The following is a 26,245-nucleotide window of genomic DNA, read 5'->3' as shown; positions in this document are numbered from 1 at the left end:
GCCTAATCAAACAAAAGCGCTACTAAAACAATAAAGAAATCAAAGGGGATGTATAATGATGAGCATCATAATTAATGATGATGATTGATAAATTGATGTGTGATGTCACGTTAAGAATCCTAGATGAGATCAATAAATATAATCCAGGAGTGGAAACTCTCACTAAACTGGTAATAATTTAATTACAATTCATGTCTAATGTCTAATGCAAATATAAAAGAAAACTAAGCATAAAATCAATTCCTAATGGGTTGGTATGCATACGACATCCTAAAACTACTTTAAAACGTTCGACTGGTTGCCAGACATTGTTGTACAACAACAATTCTTTCATCATCTACACTCGTCATTTACATTGTCCTTTTTACTATTCATTGAATCATTACCCCTCTATTTTTTGTAAATTGTTCTTTAGCTTATGGATTAAGGCTGCTACATCTCTCATCCCAAAATTAGTAAGTGAAAACTAACAAGGTGTTGGTTTAGTGATGTAAGGTTCCACTGGATCCTAAGGTCGAGTGTTCGATTCCTGGAAGTAACACTTCTTAGGAAGGACAACCACAAACCACGAAAATGATTAATTACTTATTAAAAAAGGTGAGGGGAGTGGTATTACCAAAAAAAAAAAAAAAAAGTCAGTAAGTGAAAGCCTCATGAAGTTTCTCAATTGTACTTCTAGCCTTTTTCAATATAAAGTTGTAATTTGACGCCCACGTGAAGACAATTTTGATACATTATATAAGTGGAGTTTAATGTTTATATAAAGCTTCATTATATAGTAAAATAATCTACATTTGGCTGAAAAAGAACCTCAATGCTTTAATGGATATTGTGCCTTCATTAATCTTAACCTTAAAACTTAATAGCTGAAGAGACAGAAGGGAAATAATGATAATGCAAACAGATAGAAACACCCTTTTCAGAAAAATAATTAATGAAACTAAACATTGCCATTACATTACATATATGAACATAGAACCTTTTCCCCTTCATTTTATTTATCAAACCTACTTACATATCTAGAAGGTAATTTCTGTCTACAGAGAAGGTTATTACAGAAGATAAGAGATGAAATATCCTAAGGAGTTTTAAGTTATAGTTTATTTGGCAATATCTGTTCAACTTATAGAACTCCCAAGCACATATTTCTGCTGAGCTCTTCCATATAACTTGAACAGACATGGCTACTTGATTCCTAGTTTCGTTCTTCTGATCGGCTAAGAGTTATTGCCTTTTGACATCGGATTCTTCGGTCTTCGCAAATCTTCCACGGATTCTTGGTTGACTGTCAGCAAGAGCTTTCCTACAAGCATACTGAAACCAAAGCATATCATTATTGAGTTCGGAATCTGTTGATACGAAAATGGTGCTAGTGAAACTTGGTTGCATAAGAAAACAGTTTTTAATGCAAACTGAACAGCTTAAAATCATATTAGTTCTTATGCATGGTTACTGAAGGTGCTAGTTACTGCACTGATCCTAAGAAAACGCCAAAGGAATGTATGATTTTTTATTTATAAAAACCGTTGGAACAGAAGTCGAAGTTGAAAATCATGTTCTAAGCAGGAAGCACTAACCAATAATACTTATCCATAACTCTTTCCATCCCATCATATAGCACTGCAAGACTTTCACAAGTTATATAAAGCAATGCATTCTACAGAAATTTTCAAGCCTTGCTACTCATGATATTCTTCAATATTAGAGGGATGGTAATTGCGTTGTTACCTTGATTTTCCTCCCAAAATTCCTCTTGGTCTTCTTATGCCTGTACCTGGAAAGCTTTTCTTGGCGTTCCTCACTGGTGCAGTTGCTGATAAGAAAGGGCCTCTCACGGGGAGACTGGACGATGTTCAAACTACCATTACCGAGAGCCTGTCACAAAAAAACAGAATCAAGCTGCAGCCCCGTCTCTGGAAATGACCAGAAATCTAAAGATTTTTCAGTGCATTTAGATTTATTCATCCAGTTAAGTGATCTGTATACTATATTAGAGTAAATCACTGGTTTTGTCTTGTTTATTCACCCAAATGAGGAATAAATAACAGAAAATTATAATTCCCAAATTGTTTGTGTTAAATATTTAATGGCAAAGCAGGTAATAGCACACACCCTGCTTCAATCTTGTTGGGAATACCACATCGCCATTAATCTAGTTGGAGAATACCACATTCCCGACTTTACAAACATGCATAAGTAACAGTAATCGGAAAAGCATAAAAACAAATACAAATCTTCAAACATGTCATTATCAATGGAATATGCTGCTTGACGCCATGCCATGGAGACTTTCAACCAGCTACTATTCATGACAAAACAAATCTTCAAATCAAATCTCGCAAATATTTTAAACAATCCATCATACTTCCTAGGTCCCTATTTAAAACAAATCTCACTTACCTTAACAAATCTGAAACATATCTGTCATATATCTATTATATCTTCACTATAGAAAACTTAGGATGACATCCTTCAATATTGTTTGGGTCAAACACAACATGTTTATAATTCATCAGCATTTCTGGTGTACTACACTTCTAATTGAGAAAAAAATCAATCATGTAGGTGGTGACATGGCAATTAATATAGGGATGCCGAAATAAACATTCTCATAAAAAGAATCGGGTGTATTTTGATAACAGCCTTTTGATTTCTGATCACATACAGGTTTTGACATTTGAGAAATCCAAATATACACTTGCATAAAACTAAAACCAAGCTTTGAATTACATGATCTATTATAACAAAAAATTGCAAACTTTGTTATATTTTTAATTTAACAATCAGATTAAGTCATGCGATCATTTCATATTTTTTCATGCTGCTTAAATCATGAGAGATGATAACAGATGATTGATTCAGATAAACTTTTCCTTCTTGATTGAGTTAAAAATGTAGTTAAGTCTTTCTATATTGAGGTGGAAGAAGATTCAGACAGGGACCCAACACATATTTTAAGTATCATCCTTGCTAAGGTAGATATCAATAGTATCATGTAGCAGTCAAATTTTAAGATACCTTTATCACTTATATTAGTGCTGCTTAATTGGTTTAATTAAATTTATCAAAAGCATAAGCCACGATGTGAATCGATTAAGTCAGACCTTTATATCTCCTTCACTAAATGATCTTCGCATGCCATAATCTGAATTGAAATCTATTCCTGGGAAATCAAGGAAAGCTGGCTTCATTGCAGCTCCATGCATCCAGTCCAATGAGCTCAAGCTTACTGAACTTACACTCTTCGGCATGTCAGGAAATGGTTTGTCTTCTTGAATTGAGTACTCATCCATGTTCAAAGAAGGAACCTTGATTTCCAAAATCTGAGAGAGTGGTGATTCTATTGCAGCCTTTTCTAAGAGATCCTTTTCGCACTCATACAACATGTCACTTAGAAGTTGTTCTTTTTGAAGAACATCAATGTCTGTGGATTGAAGTCCTCGACACGAGACACCTTCTCCACAAGACATCATTGAGATTGCTGCTGTCATAGGATCCAGGTCCATGAATGATTCTTCGATAATTGGTTCAGGTGCTTTGAACAGATCTCCTTCTGCCGCAAAATCGTACTCTGACATGGCAGAAGACTGAACAAAGTCGCTCTGCATTAAAGACAAAGGAAAATAAACAAAAAAAATAATTAACTTTAATTACAAGAGCCAACAAAGATATAAACAAAGAATGGTGAACCAGAATGTAATGAAAAAAAACAGAATGTTATTCAGAACACACAAAAAATAGACAAGATATTGAATAATTTATTCAGTACTAGATAAAATTATGACAGGATAGAAAAATTAAAAATTGATCAATGCTAAATATTATTGTAGCAAAATAAATCGTAATAACAACTAAAGGAATGGACATTGACTTCGATACTGGGGCACTTATATTTATTAACACTTCCCTCTCCTTCCCACCATCACCACCCAAAAAAAAATGTATCAGGCTATCAGCAGCACATTTATGTTTAAGTCAATATTCAATACTCAATTGTTATGAGAATTTTAACACTTGCTTCCAACAGGAAATATGTTTAACCATGAGTGTGATTAACCTATAATGGAGAGTTGGGCACTAAGATGGGATTATTCAGATCAAGGATGCTAAAAGTATTCATGATAATAGTTGCATGATTCCATAAAGTAAAGTGGTTCTTAAAGCCACTAGGTAATGGATTTCTTAGAATGGGCAAAAGATTCCACTTGCAAGCCAACCAAAGCACGGCTTATAGATGTTATTCACGCCAAATAGAGATTGTTCCACAACTTTTCAGAAAGAGAAAAGGAGAAAATGAACAAAAAAAGGAAGAGAGGATCTATTTGAGATAGTGATGCAATAGAAAAGGCTAAAAGACAATAAGAGGCTTGAGCAAGGACCTCAGAATTTCAAGCACAACATAAGAAATATGCAAAACTCTCTAGTTTGGGAAAAAGAATCGGCCCCTTATTATCAGAGCATATTATATTGTAGTTTAAAACTATAAATGATAAAAGATAAAAAGACCGGGATTCTCTACCTTTTCATTTCAGTACAAACCAAATACCACATACAAAATCAAATAACCAAATACATAATTCAAAACAGAAGCCTTGTAAATCAAAGGTGCCAATAGATATTGTGATGAACTTTCATATGGAATGGAAGGGCCGGCTAGATTCAGGTTATTTGAAGAAAAAAATTACACACATAACAAGATATCTTCAACTGCACAAGATTGAATCCTAACTATTCCAACTAATTGAAGCAAAGCTATAAGGAATGTCCCCGTGAATCGTATTTGGTAGACTACGTCAGAACAGGACAGAACATAACAATGGGGTTTTGTTTGTGTTTGGCATATTATATAAACAGAATGTTACAGAACAAAGACCACCAAATGGAGCGGAACCATAGATAACATCTTGTTTTATCTTGCTCATCCTACTTTGTCCGCGCACCAAACACTACTTAGTCTCCTGCCTTTGATTGGACTAGGAGGTGGATTAGTAAAATTGTATGCAAGTTGGCTTGAACGCCACCTTGACGCAATACCAAAAAAGGAAAGAAAAAATGTTAAAGTGTGTTGCACCTTCCCTGATTAAAGAGGCAAAAAAGCCCTTGCTTCAAAATCATTGTTGCAATTTTCGAAGACCAAAACAGCAAACCACACCATATTGGAAACAACCTATTTCTAACAAGAGCAGAAATAGAAGTATATTTCCACATCTGCATTTAGTGCCCGACAATAACATGAAAAAAACTAAGTTGAGCATTAACCAAACCTCATTCCTTAACCTTTTCCCCTTACTATAAAGTGGAGAATAAAAGGGCTTTACCTCTTGTTTCTCCTTCAGTGCGGCACAAAAAGACAAACCCCACTGAGAGTTCACACAAGGAACTTAATAAAGATATGGAAGAAAGATTATAGAACACGGAACTATCACAAAGTAGTTAGTTCTATCTATTTATACTCTTTTTCTCACACCTTTTCCAGATCCAGCATATGAATCCAAACCCCAGTTGTTTCCACTTGTGCTATCACTATAGAAAACACTCACAAAGAAAGGGAAAGTGCAAAAACAAAAAAAAATCATATAAATAAAGTGCAAAAAATCAATGAAAAAAGCACATATCACATTTTAAACAGTTTGGTCATTAGTTTTTCTTCTTCTTCTTCTTAGTTATCAATCAAGGAACAGCAAAGTATAAAAACAACAAAAAAAACAATACTTTAGACAAATTTGAAGTGTTAGAACTTTGGAATTAAAGTATTTAAGTGCAAATATAGACATAGGAGCATAAAAAAACTTAGCTTAATTCTAGAATACAAAGTAACCTATTTTCTGCTGCCCCATTTAACCCAAATGAAACAAAGTTTCAAAATTTACCCAATATAAGGACAAACCCATCAAAGAAATGCAGATTAACAGAGCAAAAACAGAGGAATAAGCAGAGATAGTATGAGACAAAGAGAGGAATTGTGAAGTACCAATGAAACATTAGTTTTATGGGTTTTGCAGTACTCTTCAAGTTGATGAAGATCTTGAGAGAAGTTCTGCAAGTATGGGAAGAAAAGACCTGTCTCTGCATACATTTCTCCAAAACAAAGAAACACCTCGTTGGAAAATCTTAAGCTTGAGTGAGAGCTAGACCAAATAGGTGTTAGAGTTATTTGAGAATTGAATGATTTAAGAGAAGGAAGAATGTGAATTTATATAAAGATACCAACTAAACAACAAGGATGATGTATTATTTTTTCTCTCCTCATCAATTAAAAAAATTAAACATTTATCATCATTCTTTTGTTTTATTATTTAGTCAAGATATAATGTGAGATAACAAATTTATATTATAGACTAAATAGGAAAGTAAATTAAGCTTGAACATTCACACTTGTAGGAGTTTGAGAATATGATGTAAGAAAATATTAAATAAAGACAAAGATAGGAAAAGGACCCCACCATTTTATAATGGCAGTGTCCCATGTCTGTTGTCATACACTTTATAGAGAAAGAGAAAAAGGATTTTGTTTTCTATCAAGTATTAAATATTTCTATATTACTATTATAATGCAAATTGCATTTGAACTATGCCAAAATCAATGGACTATGAGAGTGTGGACATAATGGTGGTGAATGGTGGGCTTGAGAGATGAACAGTAATCATCACTCATCAATGAGTGCAACAGAAGGACAGTATAACAATTGGTTCAAATTACATTCATATGATTATAGAAGACAAAGGAGTTGGATCCAATAGGTAAATTCAATTAATCTGTCAAAATTAGTTGATTGGGTTCTGCTTTTTTAATTCATTTTTTGGTAAGTCATTTCCTATAATTCACGAGTGTAAAATATTTACATCGACAGTGTAAAAATTTATACTCATATACTTTATCATCTACAATTCGTTTATATTACCTTTTTTGAAAAGTCAACAATAATTAAAAAATCAATAAAATGACAGTATATAAAACTTCAGTGCATACATATTTTTCTCATAATTCGCAAGTTGTGGGGACCAAAGTTGGTCCTGCTAGGTTTATATATTTTATATGGGTTGGTCATTAATTATTATTGTTTACTTCAACCAAACTATCATTATGTTTGAATGTATTTAATCTGCCATTTAATCTATAATAGATTTTGAAAATATATGTGTAAAGCCCAACATAGGTAGTCTTTAGAGACTTAGATGTTTTAAATTTAGCATTATTATTAGTTAGACAAGCCTAACAGCCTCTTAGGATATGTTTAGAAATTATGAGCAAAGGATAAAGAGAGGGATAAATGGGCAAACATGACTGAATAAGGGAAGAAAAATTGAAGGTAATTTTCTCTATTGTTTTAGAGTGTGAAATTTAGATGAGAAAAGTAAAGTAATAATAATATAAAAATATTTTTTATTTTATTTTCTAAAATGTAATTAACAATGAAAATATATATATTGAATGTTTTAAAGACTTCGAAAACCCTTAAAAATCTTCTACCCTCTTTTATTCAATTTAATTTCCAAGTAAGGATAGACTTTCTAAAGTAATTCCTTAGTTCGAAACCAAATTCTCAAACAAAGTCTTTAAGACCCCAAAAATCATGGAGGTCTAATATTGAATGTGAGACCCAAAAATAATTTAATAATTTAAAAAAAATAATTTAAAATTTATACTATTAATTTTTTTAGATATCACATATCATTATCTCTATTAGTACTAGACCCTCTAGTATGGGAGATCCAGATTCTTCTTGCCCTCTATCATTTCCCTTATTCCCTTCTCAAGTTGAGTGATTTGCAACTAAATTCATATAACACTTTTATATCTTGGATGATAAGTATTAAAGGAAATTCTTTATCATATTCATATTATATTCAGATGTAAATGAAAGCATCAATGCATCATACATGGAATGATGAGTTCAGAAACAGTGGTCCAGGATGGTATTATCTATTATGAACCAAAACTTTGTGTTACATTAGCTCATTAATCAACTCTTAGACCTAAATTAAGTAGAATTTGTCTTTTAATAGATAAATTTAGCAGAGAAAAGGAAAGAAAAGATGCCAACTACTTAGTGAAGCTATTGTGCCTAATAATAAAGTCATAGCTTGCAGCTTAATAGTGCCATGAAGTCCTTTTCAGATTCCTAATGGAATATGTTGGTTTCTAATTAAAAGCAGGTAATGATTAAACTCAGATTATACTTCAATCTCCCACTTAGTGATACTCATGTTTTATGAGTTATAATTGATTAGAAAAAATAATTAATAATTAAACTTTTAATGTAAATATATTTTTTCAACCAAACACATTTATGACATATAAAATAACACAATTGTGGAACGACAAGTGTGCAACCCTAAAATTTTACACCCATGACTTTCATATAAGATATATTTACAAGAGGGGCTATTTAATCTCTTTGTAGCTTTCACCAAGATCAAACAAATCCTCCAATTTGTAACTAAGCTAGTATTTGCACTTGTCAAAATTTCTCCTGAATATAATAACTTAATTAGAGTAAAAAAGAACAAATTAGATTCTGAGATAGATTCTGTGTTCCAATTTGATCAGAATCATCAGATTATTCAAATTCTCTTCGGATGTGGCCTGCCCTGTTCATCAACATTTGAAAAACATTAATTTACAAAGTATCAACCAATTTTTTGTCCATTTATCAATTGCAACCATAAAAGTATAGAATAGCGTTGGTCTAGTGGTGTAATATATTGCTAGATCTCAGAATGACAAAAATGTCAATAGTTATATTCCTGTAAGTGACACTTATCGTGAGAAGTAGTCATGCACCCCGAAAGAAGTCAATTAATTATAAAAATATGAAGAAATAACTAGATAGACGGTGTTCGCAGTCCATTTGGATCAATTTTTAGGCAAAAAATGATCCGACTCAAACACGTAATTAACATGCGGTTTGGATCGGTCTGGTCTGTTTATATTAAGATGTCTGATCCAATCCGATCCAAATATAATATGCGTTTCGGTTTGATTTGAATCGGGTTTTTTTATAAATATTAAAATTGCAGTTATATTCAAAACTCATAAAAATGACTAAATATTAAGCCTAAAACAACAATAAAAATAGTTTTAAACAACATTGAAACAACATTAAAATGTGTACAACAATAGTATAAGTAAACAACATCATAAAATAGTAATAAACAATAAGACAATAATAATAAAAGTAAAAATAGTAACAACAACAACAAGATATCAATAATAACAAGACAACAAAACAACAAGATATCAATAACAATAATATGAGTACCGGTAACGTAATTTTAACAGTTAGTTCCACCGATGATTAATAACAATAATACTTTCACAACAATAAAATTGATAATGAAACACATAGTCAGAATAACACTTGAGTCCTCTTTATTTGGTTGTGAGATTGGTTTAAGTACTAAAAAAGTGTATCAAATACAATCAATATGATTTAAAACATAGCAACATATATATAAGTGTGTTATAAAATATAACAAATAAAATATAGGTACAATTTTGGAGTTGAAACTTAAGATTAAGTTTAGAAGACACTTAAAAATATTATACACTTAAACTTTACATACAATTTTGGTCCGGTCTGGATCCAAGAGGTGAAACCAAAATCCAGACCTGACTAATCGGTCTTTAAAAAATAAGCCTAACACGATCCAAATGCATTCGGCTTTTGCGGTTTCCGTCTATTTTGGATCGGTTTTCAATTTTATTGTTGAACCGATCTGGATTTGAACACCACTAATATAGTACCCAAAAAAAGAAAGTAAAGAACGAGTTTCAGATAAGCAATTGGGAATAATTTTTTTTAAAATAATCTAAAATAAAAATCTTTTTCTATTGTGATTAAGCTTAGTACAGCTAGATTCAAATAATTTCACCACTAACAAAAACGTGTGTTAAGTAATAATAAAAATGGAAGAATTTGTGCAATGTAGAAACCGTAGTGTTCTTTAAGTCTGAGAGGATAAGGGGAATATGAAATTGGGTTGTAAAGTAAACAGAGCAAAAGAAAGCTGCAAAGAATTTCATTCATTCTATTTTAAAAGAAACTCAAAGAGATGCATATGCCGTTTTTTTTTCTTTTTTGAGAAATAAAGGGGCATGGCATGTTTCTTCTTAAGATGACTCAGATAAGAGAATACTATAAGATTATGGTCCATTTGGGTCCTATTTTTTTAGGAAGATAAGATTTAAAAGTCATCAAATAAATATGTGAAATGATTCTAAAATTTTTCACTTTTAATATTTTCCTCTTAAATTTAACTCATAAACATACTCTTAAATTCTTTATTTAGGAAAAAAAGGATTTTGATAAGAAAAAGGAACTCTATAGAAACTTGCCTCAAACAAAAGGCCGTTTAGCTTTGTGGTATAGATAGAACCACACTACTATACAACAAAGCTAATTTTAGGAACATAAATTTGTTTTGTCAAATATTGTTTCATACATTATTTTGTGTCAATAAAAGTTTAATATATGTAAATTTTAAACATTCATTATTATTATTATTTCATTACTTTCGATTCGGAACAATTGATTTCTTTTCTAAGTTTAGATGTCAATTTCAGGGCAAACATTTTGATATAATGGCTTCATTACACGTGGGAGCTTCTAGGCAGCACCATGTGGCAGACGTATTGAATCATATATACGTGTGTGGGCTTCAGAATTAGGAGACAAAAAAGAACATAATGTCTGTTTGATTGTGCAAACTTTTGGTGAAAAAATTGGTCACCACCTTTGTGGGTCGGAAACGTGTGTAATTCTTTTGGCTATTATTGCATGGTGTGGAATATGTAAATCATGGTTTGTGCATTATTTTTAAAGCTGAATTTTATGGAATCAAAAGGGACTAAAGAAATTGAAATTGTAGTTGTGAAGAATCAAGACAATTGATTGGTGGGCAACTAAATTAGTTGGCACTTGGCAGCAAAATTTACTGGACCCATTTGACTTAAGAAAAAGATGATTAGCTTAGAATGAAGCCTCGTGAAATGAATTTGGTCTTTGTTCTTTTGTTTGTATGTGCTAAAATAAGCATCTTTTTATATACCATGTCACCATTCCATTCATTTACTTGCATAAAAAGTAATACGCTTATTGCAGCACCCAACTTTAGCTTTGTTCACTTCATTTTGTGCTCAAACCACTGTGATTTGTGAATTCATTGGACTAACAATGTTGCATTGCATGCAGCATAAAACGTTGATCTATCAACATTTTTATTAACAAAGATTGGATAGCTTTGTTTATTTTTTAAACAAATGAATGTAATAACTGTTGGATTTAATATGTATACATTGACAATGTAATTGTTTTTACATAGTCGACATATCATCCATTATTCATATGTTTATTATTATTGACTCTTGAACAAAAATAATATAAATTAATGATGGATAAAGTGTTGTGAGTATAAAAGTTTTACACTGATAGTGCGTAGATATTAAATCTTAATTGTTTACGGTACACAATTTATTGAAACACTGTTTCTATATATGAATTTCATGTGAGATTTGCTGAACTACTACTCTTTGATAAGTCTCAAATTTGTGACTAACATTAAAAAAACTATCAATTTAGTGCTTAACTCTGAACATTCCTGATTACTTTTGTTCTTTATATTAATGGACATTAAATGATATACAAAAGTTAGGATCCAAATTTACGATAATGTAATTTTATAAACTAAATTGATCAATAATATCAAACTGCGGAAATATATTCACACTTTACTCTTAGAAAATATTATTATTAATTAACATCTAGACTTTAAAATATTGTTTAAGAAAGAAAAAGGAGGTTATACTTAAAAAAATAAAATAACTATTTGTTGATATATTAATTTGTATAAAAAAATTACCTTTTTAATTGACTACAATTCTAATTAGTATTCTCCATTAGAAATTAGGGAAGAGGGAAAAGAACAAAAGTGTTCTATGAGCATGGAGGAAGAAAGGTACTTGAGGGGACCATGTGATAGTGCTTTTGTTTTTATAGAGAATTATGATTGGAATTATTTTGGTAAATGGGCACCTTCATCATAGAAGGCCCAAACTCAAAGTCACTTTCTAGTTTTCAGATTATTTTGGAAGTGTATGACATAGAAAGGAAGGTTGTGATGAAGTGGTGTTCAATTTCTTGTGACATAAAGAGTTTATACAATGATGTATGATTACACAAAATAATATTTTACTTTCCCATTCATTTATCATTCATCTACAAGCATTTCCCAATATACAATATGTATATGCTATATCTTTTCTTACTCAAATAGTTTTTTTGGCTTCTATGGCAGTCAAGATAGGATAAAAACAGAATATGATAAAGATTATAGCATGATATTGTTGGATATTACTAAATGAAAAAGTCACACATTGTGTAAAAGTGGATGAACTAAAGAACATATAAGTGAATGGATTCATAGACCTAATACCTTAAGGTTTTAGGTCAAGATGTGGTGTTAATGTCACTTATATGCTTCTTTCACTTAGCTCATAGAAGAAATAAAATAAAGTAGTTGAAGAGAAAAAAATTTAAAAAAAACTTTGATATTTTATATAAAGTTGACCACATCATATTACATCACCTTTTTTGAGACATTAAATCACACTATATTATAACTTTTTGAAATTTTCAGAACTATGTATTGATAGACAAATGAGTCGGATAAAAGGAATAACTGAGCAAAATTTGCATGACATGCAAAAAAAAATTGTGTGCTATATTTTGTTTTTTTTTGTTTTGCCATCTATATTTTTCCGTCCAATTTCAAATCACAGAATTTAGTTTTGTTTTCAAGCCACTTGCAATTATATAACTAGCAGCTACATGAATAAACCTAGTAAAGCTTGTTTCATTATTGTCCCTCATATCTTTAAAGAAAAATAATAATCATTCTTTTGAATCTCATTGGCAGCGCAAATTATCTTAACCCTAATCATTTAGGAGAAGCATAAAATGACACAAGTGATAACCCAAAGTAATGGGTATTTTTGTTCTTAAGCTAAGTGAGTGGTAGAGAAGCACACCATAGTTATGGACATATATGAGAGGGAATGTCTTATAGCATGTCATAAAAACCCACTTGTCCATATTTGCTTAAAAGATGCCTAAGAATTTAGACAAGTAGCAAGCCACATCAAATCATCTATAATTTTATATCACGTTGATCGATTGATTAATTGTACACTGAGTGATATCATTTGTATAATGTATAATTAAACTTAGAATGAGATTTAGTTTTTTTGCCAATGAATTAATGTACATAATTAGATAAAAGTGCATTAATTAGTTGATCCTTATTTGAGTGCAACTATTTTACTTGATTGTTTGAATAAAACAAGAACAAATACTTATAGAATATCCTTGTTCGTGAATATAAACATTTCTGCAAGTACATATAATATACGTGTCGTGTATGTGTGTGTTAAAATAGAACAATATGCCAAAACTGAATTTCCATATTGTTATTATTTTTGTTTGTGCTTGTCTAATGCCAGCAACATTCATTATGACACATCGTCCTATATGCATGCATAAGAAGACACGTGAATTGAAATTATTGAAATATAATGTGACAACTCTTAAAGGGACATGCATGCATCCCTTTCTACTATTTTTTTGGGTATTAATTATTGATATGTTTAGAAGGGAATTTCTATGGTTCATGGGTAGATTTGTGAACCCACTTTTTTTTTTAAAATAAGTTAATATTTATACAACTTTAAAAATTACATTTCAAATTTACGAATAAAACCTATTTTACTAATGTATATAAAGTACTTATTTTGGTATTGTGCAATTAACACTATTGTTGACTATTTATTTTTATATTTATGGTGTGTTTGAACTTTAATCGTTACCCTCTCTAACCTTTTAGCGGTAATGCCACATTTGTTTCTTTCTTCCTCATTTGATCTTCTCCTTCTTGGTCCACCATGGCACCATTGAACCTTCATTTATTGGTTAATTTTCAATAATACGTGTGCATTTGATGTTTTTATTACGTAAGATTATTTTAATTAAATATAGCTTTTGATAAGGGGAAAAAGAGAGCAAGTGATGAAGGCCAACAATAAACCCGTGAATTTAGGTGGTCTAATTAAAGTTCTTTAAAAGTTACAATTTCACTAAAAATCGGGAACTTGATTACTATCCATTTTTTTTGTTTTTTTAATCTTATTTTAAAAGCTTTATGTATAGAAAATAAATTTTTTATTAAAATATATTTTGACTAAACATTTTTAATGGAAACAGAAAATAATTTATTCTCAGTAATAAATAACAAAAATAAATAATATATAGTCATTGATAAATTCAATAACATTTTTGCTTTCTTTAATCACCTAAAGTCATACAGAATGACTCTAAAAACAACGGACTACATGTGTTGGTTCTAGGGATGATAATGAATATTAGACCGACAGGTGTAAGTTATATCATGGCATGTGTAAATGGATCTTAAGAAATTATAGTTTTCATATCATAAGAATAGTTATAGATAACCTCTATCCATGGCGATACGATTCTCCTTTCTGATGTTGTGTGTTGTTCTTTGTCAATAGAGAAACATTTCTATCTATTTCTCTTTCTTTATATGTTCTTCCTTATTGATGACTAATAGATCAACGTTTCTAGGCAGAGATTGGGATTATGTTTGAAGTCTTTTTCTGATGAGTATAGTGCTTTCATCAAGCATTATATATAGACTCAATCTTTGTCCAGAAACGTTGCTCTATTAGTCATCAAGGTTTTCACATCATAAGAATAGTTATAGATCACATCTATCCATGGCGATAAGATCCTCTTTTTCGATGTTATGTGTTGTTTTTTGTCAATAGAGAAACTCTTCTATCTCTTTATATGTTCTTCCTTATTGATGGCTAGTAGAGCAACATTTCTAGACAGAGATTGAGACTATGTTTAAAGTCTTTTTCTGATGAGTATAATACTTCCATCAAACACTATATATAGACTCTTTTCCAAGAGTCTTACCATTTTATTCACAACTCTCCAATTTAAGAGTTATACTTATTCAAAACAAAATAGTATATCATTTCATGTCACAAGGGGCATTCTTACATTCTCTCACTTGTCTCATATGACAATACAATTCATGATATGATATATATTTAACATAATGCGCATAATCAGAATATGTTTTCCATATTCATTACATTACAAGTCATGATTAAAAACAAGAACTAATAAGAGTCATGACGGTTGTACATCATTTATTCAATATAGTCTCTTCCATGTACTACTATATTAGCCTTAATCCTAACATGACACATTAAAGGGAAACATATAATTATGTCATTTAGAAAAAAAAATTATTTTCAACATTACCATTCTCACATGTGTACATAAGTGTGAAAATAAAATATTAATCAGAAACTTAACTATTAACGAGCTCGAAGTGTCAAAATATTGAGACTTTATTAATAATATAATGTTCAACATTCATTCACAAACATAATACCCATATTTGTTACATGACCAGTAAATATTTTAGGCGGTAACCCTTTCGTCAAAGGGTCTGCAATCATAAGGTTAGTGTTAATATGCTCAATTGACACTCTAAGTTTCCGAACTTCTTCTTTAACGGCAAAGTATTTCACCTCCATATGTTTAGCACATTTGGAATACTTGTCGTTTTTAGAAAAAGAAGACTTATACGGAATTATCACAATAAATTTTCAGTGGCTTGGCAATACTGTCGACAACCCCAAGTCCTTGAATAAAGTTTCGTAGCCATTTAGCATGAACTGTGGCCTCAAAGCATGCCACAAATTCAGCTTCTATAGTGGATGTAGCAATGACAGTCTGCTTCGTACTCTTCCATGAGATAACTCCTTCAGCTAATAAATACACATAACCGAAAGTAGACTTTCTTGAGTCTATGCATCCGGCAAAGTCTGAATTTGAATATCTAACCACCTCAAGGTGATTTTGGTCTCCTATAAGTAAGAATGTGATCTTTTGTACCTTGTAGGTATCTCAGAACTTTCTTTGCAACTTTCCAATGTTCTACACCGGGATTACTCTGGTATCTTCTTAACATTCCAACTGCAAAACTAATATATGGTTGCATACAAGTCTGAGCATACATTAAACTCCCAACTATAGATGCATAAGGAATTTCTTCCATCTGCTTCCGTTCCAAATCATTCTTTGGACATTGCATCATACTAAACGTATTTCCTTTCTGAATTAGAACGGGAGATGCTGAAAATTTATCAATTATGGTCTCTCTAAAATTTTGTTAATATATGCTTTTTGAGACAAACCTAAAAGTCCTTGTGATCTATCATGAAATATTTCTATTCCAAACACATAGTTTTCCTCACCCATATCTTTCCTTCAATTTTTTAGAGAGAAACATCTTAGTCTCATTTAAAAGACCAAGATCATTAGTTGCAAGCAAGATCTCATCAATATATAGAACCAAAAAGATAAACTTACTCCCACTGACCTTTAGGTATATACATTGATCAACAATGTTTTCCTTAAACCCAAAGGATACAATAGTATCTTTAAACTCAAGATACCACTGTCACGAAACTTGTTTAAGTCCATATTTTTATTTCTTAAGTTTACACATCATGTGTTCTTTTCCTTTCTGTATGAATCGTATTGGTTGATCTATATAGACCTTTTATGTTAAATCCCCATTTAGAAAGGTGGTTTCCACATCCATTTGGTGTAACCCCAAATCATAACGAGCCACCAATGCCATGATAATCCTAAGTGAGTCTTCTTAGAGACTGATGAAAACGTCTCTTTATAATCAATATCATCTTTCTGAGTATAGCCTTTTGCTACAAGTCTGACCTTATAACGTTCTAAGTTACCATAAGAATCACGTTTGGTTCTGAAAACCAACTTACAACCAACTATTTTTGGAATCTTTGGTAACTCAACAAGGTCCCAAAACTCATTTTGTTTCATATGCTTTAACTCATCTTTCATGGCATTTAACTATTTATCGATATTATCACTATCCATGGCTTGTGAAAACATAATTAGGTCATTCTCAATTCTTATATCGCATTCTGACTCATGTAGGTAAACCACATAATCATCATAAATGTCATATCGTCTTTCTCTTTGAGATCTTCTTAATGCTATCTCTTGTGATTCTTCTACTATAGGTTCACCAACTTCATTTTCAGTAATGAAATTATTTTGTTGTTCTCCATCATTACTAATCGGTTCAATAACTTGAGGAACAACATTATTAGAGACACAAGTAAATGGAACTTGTACCCTCACTTCTTGAATTTCCACTTTACGTGGTGTTTCACTCCCACTAATTTCATCATTTTCAATGAACCTAGCATTCCCAGTCTCAACAATTCTTGTTGTATGGTTTGGACAATAAAATCTATACCTTTTTGAATGGATAACCAATAAAATAATCATTGATTGTTCTTGCATCCAGTTTCTTTTCTTGTGGATTATAAATTCTAATTTCCATCGGGTATCCCTAAACATGCTGATACCTTAAACTAGATTTCCTTCTTGTCTACAGTTCAAAAGGAGTCTTTGGAACTGCCTTACTAGGAACCTTATTTAATAAATACATGGTTGTCTTTAAAGCATAAGTCCACAATGAAATAGGTAAAGATGAATTACTCAACATACTCCTAACCATATTCAACAATGTTCTATTACGCCTTTCCGATACACCATTTTGTTGTGGTGTGCCTGACATTGTGTATTGTACACATATGCCACGACTTTCAAGGAATTTAGCTAATGGACCTGAATGTTGTCAATATTCATCATAGCTTCCATAATACTCACCACCTCGATCAGACCTGATAATTTTCACCCTTTTATCTAATTGTCTTTCAACTTCAGTAATGTAAATCTCTAAGGCTTTTAACGCTTGAGATTTATCAGACAATAAATAAATATGTTCATAATGTGAATAATCATCAATGAAGGTAATGAAATATTTTTCTTTATTGAAAGAATTAACATNTCCATAACGTGAATAATCATCAATGAAGGTAATGAAATATTTTTCTTTATTGAAAGAATTAATATCAAAAGGTCCACAAATATTTGTGTGTATAATTTCAAGAAGCTTAGTGCTTCTTATAGCTCATTTGTTTGTGTGTTTTGTTTGTTTACCTTTAATATGATCCACACAAATATTCAGATCGGTAAAATCTAAATCCGGAAGGATTTCATTCTTTACTAATCCTTTCATTTTTTTTCTTTGGAAATATGTCTTCAACGTTTATGCCACAAGTAAGCAGAACGTTCATCAATTAAGCCACGCTTAATTCCAACATTATGATTCAAGGTTAAAAGTGTTTCAGAGAAAATATTATCAAGATTTAACTTGTACAATTCATCACATAATATACCATTACAAATTAAATGAGTATATTTATACAAACTGAAACATTAATTACCAAATTTAAAAGAGTATCCAACAACATCAAGTTTAGATAAAGAAACAAAATTCCTAGATATATTAGGTACATAAAGGGTTTTAAATAAATCTAAATGATGTCCAGTGTCAAGGATTAAACGATAAGTTCCGACGACTTCCACTGGAACCTTCACTCTATTTCCTGTAAAGACAAATTTTTTATTTGGTCTTGTAGTTGGGGTTGTAATAAATCCTTATATATTATTAGAAACATGAGCAGTATATCCGAAGTCAATCCATCAAATATTATAAGGAACTTATGCTAAGTTTGATTCACAACATACATAAGCACTAGACTTACCTTTCTTTTCAAATCAATCTTTGCATTTTGGACAATCCTTTTGGAAATGTTCAATCTTTCAACAGAAACGACATATATTATCATGATTTTCCTTCTTGTGGATTTAAGAAGATGATTCATTAATCTTTAAGAGTCTTTTCCCTTTCTTGTCATGTTTTTTACAGACTTTTTTTCTAGCTCCTTGATGAATAACATAATTGATGGAATGATTTTCTTGACTCCTCATTCTGGTTTCCTCTTGAATTAACCTACTATGCAATTCATGCACATTCCATTTATCTTTCAAGGTGTTATAGTTCATTTGGAAATGACCATATTCAAAGGGTAATGACTTTAGTATAAATTGCACAAGGAAATTTTCATCCACATCCATTCCCAATGTCTTAAGTTTTGCTACAATGTTTGTCATTTCAATGACATGTTCATGCATAGTACGAGAACCATCAAATTTCATGTGGTCAATATACTCATTAGTGTCCCAGCAAGAGACTTGTCAGCAGTTTGGGAGCATTCTTCCACAAATTTTAGCATTTTTCAGTTTTAGGAAGAGCTGACTTAATGTTGCCAGCAATACTCATTCGCGTATACATTAGACTCGATCTATTTGATCTTTCCCAATTTCTATATGAACTTTATGTTCTTCAATGCTTATATTAGTAATAGCATTTGACTTATCTTCTCTAAGTGATAAATCCAAATTCATTACCCCAAGGTAAAATTGGATTTGTTCACTCCATTCAGAGAAATTAAGTCCATTGAAAGTTGAAACAAATGAGAAATGCGAATGTAAGACAACATGTATTGCAATCAATAAAATCAAACAAAAATGTTAAGGCTTTGAGTTATATGCAAAATTAATTCAGATTACTTCATAATTATATATTAATGTCTACCTTTCGGTAATCCATCAATATATCATACTAGACATGATGATACTAAAAGAAATTCACATAATTTGGCAATGATGCATGCATAAATTAGAAACATTTACTATCTTTGGATATATAAATATAACTAATTGTGCATTTGCACTACCAACATAATGTTCATTGATTATAAGAATAAACAATCAACCTTTGGGCAATTCTTAACTGTTTTATAATAATGAATTTCAATTTACTCATAAACAAATAATTGTTATATCATTCATAGTATCAAATTAATGAGTAAATGAAATATGATCATACAAATTTGAATTAAATAAATATAAAGAATTAACCACTTTGGTGATTAACAAATCTATCATACAATAATTCCAAACAAATAAAATATGATCATACGATTTAAAATTAAATGACATACAAGTCATATTACACATACATATGACTCTCAACTTGCACATAAATTTCACATGAAAACAATTACATTAAAACTTCAAATGAAATTGTAACTTAATTATGCATATGACTTAAGCTCTTTCTTATATACTAGTGTGTATAGGCACTTCGTGCCTACTGGTGAATATTGTGTGATACGACATATTCAATTTTTATATATTTCATTTTTTTAATTAGAATGTATTTGTTGTGTTCGGTGTACTTTATATTATATTTTTTTGTGTGTTTATGATAATGTTTAATTTAAGGTGAGATATGTGGTTAATTAATGTATTGGTGATGGTTGCTTAGGATTATATAGTTTTTTTGTAAAAATTAAATAATGTTAAGGACAAAATAGGAAATGAAAATTACACAATGAGAGAAGTTATTTCAAGTTTTGACTTTATATATAGTATAGATATATTTGGATATTATATGGAAAACATATATGTGTTTGCATAATAATACATATATTGTACTGTTTCTTTCTCACATATATATATATATATATATATATATATATATACTGTATAAGACAAAAGAACATAAGGCCATTAATGTATAAATAGAAACACAGTGCAGAGTAAAACACTGTATCTATCCATAATGCATAGAGCAAAGTTTATTATATTGTTCCTTAAATATATGTGTACAAATTCGTTTCTTTTTGAATATATAATGCGAAAGATAAGACATATATAAAACAAAGAAAAACTTAACAAGAAACGGAATACAAAATATACATGAATAATAAATAAAAAGGAACATTAGAAATAATGTGTGGATTACTAAAACATAGTTTGTTCAGTTACGTTTGTTATGTTCTATATGTTTTCAGTTTCAGTGAAAGTAGGAATATTTGAAACTCTACACATATTTTACATAAATGTCTTTATCCATAGTTAGAAGTTATATATTCTAAGTCCAAAAAAATACTTAGCATCAATTCAGCTGAAATAATCATATATGAATTCTTTCTAAACATCGAAGAACATATCTTAATTATTTAGGATCAAATCATCATATATGGAAAATTGTATGTTCTTAAACATATTGCTCTGATACAACATGTAAGTTATATCATGGAAACCATATGTTAATGTATCTTAAGAAATCATAGTTTTCACATCATAATAATAGTTATAGATCACCTCCATCCATGGCGACACGATCCTCTGTCTAATGTTGCGTGTTGTTCTTTGTCAATAGAGAAACTCTTCTATCTCTTTCTCTTTCTTTATATGTTCTTCCTTATTGATGGCTAATAGAGCAACGTTTCTAAGCAGAGATTAAGACTATATTGACTATGTTTAAAGTCTCTTATGAGTATAATACTTCTATCAAACACTATATATAAACTCTTTTCTAATAGTCTTACCATTTTATTCACAAGTCTCCAATTCAAGAGTTATACTTATTCAAAACAAAATAGTATATCATTTCATGTCACAAGAGGCATTCTTACAGCAAGTACCTGCAAATAATATCTACAACGAGTCAGGTCTGGGTTTTGAACTTATATGTAATTGAGACCTGAGATTTTGAGATTTGCTGTTGAACAGGTCTAAACTCATGTAATGAGATATCCAGACCTGCGTGTACTTGTATATGTTATTCCTTCCTAAATCATTATATATAGCAGCACAATAGTAATATCATATTATTAATGATTGTAATGTTATATTCCAGACATGCGTGATTTGTTATGTTGTTGAATAGTGATATTTATTAACAAGGAGTTTGATGTGATGTGATGTTATGTTATATTAAATGATATAAAAAAGAGTTTAAAATATGTGTAATGATAGTGAAAAGTCTTTTATACTGTCAGCACATCATCCACATTAATTTGTGTTACTTTTGTTTAAGAGTCAATATGACTAATAAATCAATTGTGGATGATTTGTCAAAAGTGAAAACCCAATGGTATAAGATGTTGGAGAAAAGGAGAAGTTGATTAACAAAGATAAAGATTTATTGATTCCTGGGTTATGTTTAAAGGACTTATTCCTAACTCCTATCATTTGATTCATAAATGTGGAAGGTTGTTTTTAGAGGATATAGTATTTTTCAGGGTAAAGATGTGGAATTGTATATAGCAGTATATATAATTATTTTCTTTTCAGCAAGAGCATGCAGGGTTCATGGGATTCCGTGGCCCATCATTCAGCATAATGTATCCCCTTGTGGAATATGCTTCAAATTCTATAATGAGATAATGGAATTATGTTGAAGCAAGTTGTGAACATTTCTCGAACTAAAAATGACGTATTAATCTACCTATAAGAAAAATAATACATATAAAAAAATAAAATTTATAGGATAATTTTATAAAAAAATATATTATTTTTCTTCTACCAACCAGACAATAGTTTAGTGGTGTAAGATTTCGCTACATCCCTAATATGACTAAAATATCAATAATTCAATTCTTATAAGTGACTTGTTATAATGAGTAGTCACGCATTTCAAAAAAAATTAGTTCCTTACTCAAATACCCTACAAAAAAAAATATATTATTCTTCTCCAACTTGAAGCCAAAGATACTCTTCATTTCTCTCATGTAGTGTTAACATCAACCACATACAGACACATAGCCATATTGGCCACATGTCCCTTTCCACATAAAGGTATAGATGGCAATGGCCATTGTCTTATTGTTCTAGAGAAGGTTATCTATAACCCCACACTCATATTCTTTTAATCACTAAATTTGATATACATACATAAATAAGAGGCTCCTTCATACAAATTGAGGGTTTTGCATTCGTAATATTCTTTTGAAAGAATATGGAGGCAGTGAAACAGTTTGATTGGGAACAGCCTGAAACTCAGATCAGTGTATTGAGTAAAATATTAAAGTCTGAATACGACCAACGCATATATGTTTCTCTTAATTTAATAATAGTGTTTAAGTTTATGTACATAGTTTAAGAAATTATTAAAGGAGAAACATGTCAAAAACATACTTAATATTAAAATTTTAGCTTAAACCACATGAAATAACACTTTTTTGGTAAAGCAATGATAGAGTTTTTAATATAATTTGACAATAATATAATTCCCATTGGAGGGTGCCTTATTTTTTAACACCTTATTTTTTAACAAGTACCCAAGGAGTGACTCTTTGGGGCAAAATATGGAGTGACTCTCTTTGCTAGAAAGAATGTGCTCCCACAAATTTCTAATCCCACTGATATCACTTGTGTTAATACTTAATAGATAGAATACAATGACATAAACTGGTTACGAATGGCTAGGAGATTTTAAACAATTAACCTTAAAAGTTTTACTCATTCCTGGTCATTGAAGAAGTAGATACAACTTGAAGAGTTAAGACCAGACCATAAAGTATCGTACTTGAAAGAGATAATTGTTTCAATGCATTTTCATCCATAAGGTCAACTATCAATCATTATGAACAGAGTTTCACAACCCAAAATGAAAAAGTAAAGACACTAACAGCAACTATATGGGAAGAACAAGAGCTGGACAAGCCTATTTGTGAAGTCAGACCAAAAAAGCATGTTAAGATCACTGCAAATTTTATGCTATTTTTGCCCTCGAAAAATCCATCTCTGGATGCTGCAAAACATAGACAGTAAACATCAGATGATATTTTCGCTGATTGGTCAAGTAACTGATACGAGAAGTTAGAGATCAATTTGGTGGGAAAAAAATCAAAAGCTTACCTGAGACATAAATTTCTTCAGAACTTCCTGCTTCTGGAGCTCATCACTGCTAGGAAGGCCCATAGACTTCTGCCTCTGATCAAACTGCAGAGCAGTACAGGATAATTGTAAATTAACTAGTAAAGAAACAATCTTAACCAATGCAATGTATATATCTTACTGCAATTAAAAATAGCCTTCTTCCTTTCCCTATATATGGGTTATCAAATTCAAAACACTAAGATATCTTCGTAGGAGTAGAAGATAAAAACTTATTTTAACTGATTTAAGTTTATCTCCAATATTTGGATGGGTGAATACTAATTGCTTAAAGCATCTTAGAAAATGACTAAGCACAAATTATATAACCATTTAAGTAAACATCATTAATTGGTTACCATCATTTTTTCAACAGTTGAACGAGTCTCAGGATCCAGGTCAGAAAGTTTGCTGCTTTCAGGTTCAACTTTCTGGGTATCAATTTCAGGGTCACCTTTCACCAGACATTTCCACCACTCCATTTGATCATGTTTGGTCAAGAGAATAGAAATTGCCTTCTGATCCTCTGCAAAAAAATGACGTAGTGGTAAGATGGTTATGAATCCTCACCAACAAACAACGCAATCCAAAATCCACTGTGCATCTGTGCCATCAAAATATTATTCCAGGCACAAACACAATGCATGTGCTGACTGATAATATGATGCAAACTTGAAATTATCATAGACTTGAATAATTTAATTCAAAAATATGTTAATGGATTATAGTCGCATCAAATATCCATGGATAGAACTAGTCATGTACCTATGCTCCAATAGCAGTCATCAGGCTTGACAGACTTATACAAGTCCCCCTGCAAAAATTCCAAATCATGTATAAGGGCAATCACTATGGCAAACTAACATCAAATTAAATAAAACTGAAACATAGCGTTTCTCATAAAAATAACTACTGGTGTAGGATATATCTTTTAATAACAAGTCATATAATTTAAAGGGAAAACTCACCTCAATAATTAGAGGTTGGCCTTTGAGTCCAACTTTTAGATGGTTCTTCTTTATCTCAACAGTGAGAAACCTTGCTTTGGTTCCCTCTGGTACTGGAATATTCACATTGACCTCCTGTAGACTCTGAGTCCAAGAATATTTCTCCAGATCCAATCCATTGCCTTTGTTTGGAACTGTCCAGGTATCGAAACAGGATCAGAAAAGAAATGAATTAAGAAAATCCAAGTCTTGATGACTTGTTAGTCGTTGGTCAATAGATATACTAGGGATTATTCCTGTAATTTAGGATGGAATCCACAAAAATATTTAAAATAAAGTGAATCCATGGTTCATTCGCACATGAATTCCTGTAGTATAACAACCTATCTCTCAAACTTTAACTCGCATGAATTTAAAGGTGCCAGGTACGAAAACAAGCACTACATCGGTATCCATTCCTCAACTTATTCTAAAAAGATATAAAAGGTTGAAGGGAATATAATACTGGATGACATTTACTCTAGCAGAGAACAGTATATTTAGCAATCAGCAACTAAAAATTAATATATAATATGAACAAGCTGGAGGAGAACACGAACTTTGAGTTAGAAGCCATTGATATGGCAAGAAAGAAATTTCCTCAGAACATGTACAAGAAACATGGTTTTGGAGCAGTTCAGTTACTCCAGAATAAGGACATTGATGAGAGTAATAAAGGATTAAAGTCATGAAATAGCACATAACTTCATCTAAAATTAAGGTAAATACTCAACTAGTCCTCAATTAATTGGCCCCTTCACTGTTTAAAACATTAACAGACCAAATCCATGTCCAAAATCTTTATAGGGGCAACTTCAATATTCATTTATTCATGAATTGCAATTGAAATCAAATCCAAATAGCAGCACATATTACATTAACTTGAAAACACATAACAACATCTTAAAAGCACAAAATTAAAATTAAAATCATGCTATGGAAAAACTGAAACCGAAACCATAAATAAATGTACATTGGAAATTCACATAAATATTTTACCTCTGACACTACTTTCTTCCTTCTTCTCTTCCTGCTTCTTTTCCTCCACCACTTTCTGTTCCTTCTTCTTCTCTTCCTTCAACCTTTTCTCAGCCTTCTCTCTCTCCTCCACAGCCTTCGCCTCCTCTTCCCTCTTCTTCTTCTCCTTCACAGCGCGCACCAGCGATGTTATCTCCTTCTCCGCGTTCTCGCTCGCGAGATAATCGCTCTCTCTTGAGATGAATTCGAAAGCTCTCTCCACGAAAGCTAGTGGTTTCGATGGATCGAAACTCGCACTGAAGTTAGACGGAGCGGTTTGCGGCTTTGACGGCGAGGGTTTGGAAGACTCTATCTGGTTCTTCTGTTCGGGTTCTTCTAAATCGGAGATTATCGCCATGGGTGAGTTGACTCGGCCTAACTCGCGAGTTCGGAATTATAAATGGAACGTGAGAGGAATAGGGTTTAAGATTTTTCAAAAGTGATCGACATATATGTTAGGAA

General features: G+C 31.1%; 2 protein-coding genes across 5 annotated transcripts; both read right to left on the bottom strand.

Annotated features, from left to right (window-relative positions):
- LOC109328554 lies at positions 932-6,197 on the bottom strand. Of its 4 annotated transcripts, XM_019562067.1 has the most exons (6): positions 5,972-6,197; positions 5,319-5,360; positions 3,105-3,602; positions 1,729-1,875; positions 1,578-1,620; positions 932-1,314 (listed from the first exon to the last, which is right to left on the bottom strand). In XM_019562067.1, the coding sequence occupies exons 1-6, from the start codon at positions 6,074-6,076 to the stop codon at positions 1,304-1,306; spliced, it is 846 nt and encodes a 281-aa protein (XP_019417612.1). In that variant the 5' UTR covers positions 6,077-6,197; the 3' UTR covers positions 932-1,303. The 4 variants fall into 4 exon arrangements, with proteins under 4 accessions (XP_019417612.1, XP_019417611.1, XP_019417614.1 ...); XM_019562066.1 differs by lacking the exon at positions 1,578-1,620 and having other exon boundaries at positions 5,972-6,191; XM_019562069.1 differs by lacking the exons at positions 1,578-1,620; positions 5,972-6,197 and adding an exon at positions 5,468-5,500.
- On the bottom strand, positions 23,240-26,245 carry LOC109328720 (protein BOBBER 1). Its single transcript, XM_019562312.1, has 6 exons — positions 25,766-26,245; positions 24,749-24,921; positions 24,546-24,594; positions 24,140-24,306; positions 23,763-23,846; positions 23,240-23,655 (listed from the first exon to the last, which is right to left on the bottom strand). The coding sequence occupies exons 1-6, from the start codon at positions 26,139-26,141 to the stop codon at positions 23,617-23,619; spliced, it is 888 nt and encodes a 295-aa protein (XP_019417857.1). The 5' UTR covers positions 26,142-26,245; the 3' UTR covers positions 23,240-23,616.

This window comes from Lupinus angustifolius, chromosome LG15 (assembly GCF_001865875.1).
Source record: "Lupinus angustifolius cultivar Tanjil chromosome LG15, LupAngTanjil_v1.0, whole genome shotgun sequence".
Taxonomy (NCBI): domain Eukaryota; kingdom Viridiplantae; phylum Streptophyta; class Magnoliopsida; order Fabales; family Fabaceae; genus Lupinus; species Lupinus angustifolius.
The sequence above is the reverse complement of the archived record's forward strand: the minus strand, read 5'-3'. Positions and strand labels throughout refer to the sequence as shown.

Coding starts and splice junctions, on each gene's coding strand:
- LOC109328720 (XM_019562312.1), bottom strand. CDS start 26,141: ATGGCGATAATCTCCGATTTAGAAGAACCCGAACAGAAGAACCAGATA. Junction 24,595..24,748: donor GCCAACCTCTAATTATTGAG/GTGAGTTTTCCC, acceptor GAATTTTTGCAG/GGGGACTTGTATAAGTCTGT. Junction 23,847..24,139: donor CAACTGTTGAAAAAATGATG/GTAACCAATTAA, acceptor ACTGCTCTGCAG/TTTGATCAGAGGCAGAAGTC.
- LOC109328554 (XM_019562066.1), bottom strand. CDS start 6,076: ATGTATGCAGAGACAGGTCTTTTCTTCCCATACTTGCAGAACTTCTCT. Junction 5,361..5,971: donor ATAAAACTAATGTTTCATTG/GTACTTCACAAT, acceptor GTGAACTCTCAG/TGGGGTTTGTCTTTTTGTGC. Junction 1,876..3,104: donor TTAGTGAAGGAGATATAAAG/GTCTGACTTAAT, acceptor TTTTTGTGACAG/GCTCTCGGTAATGGTAGTTT.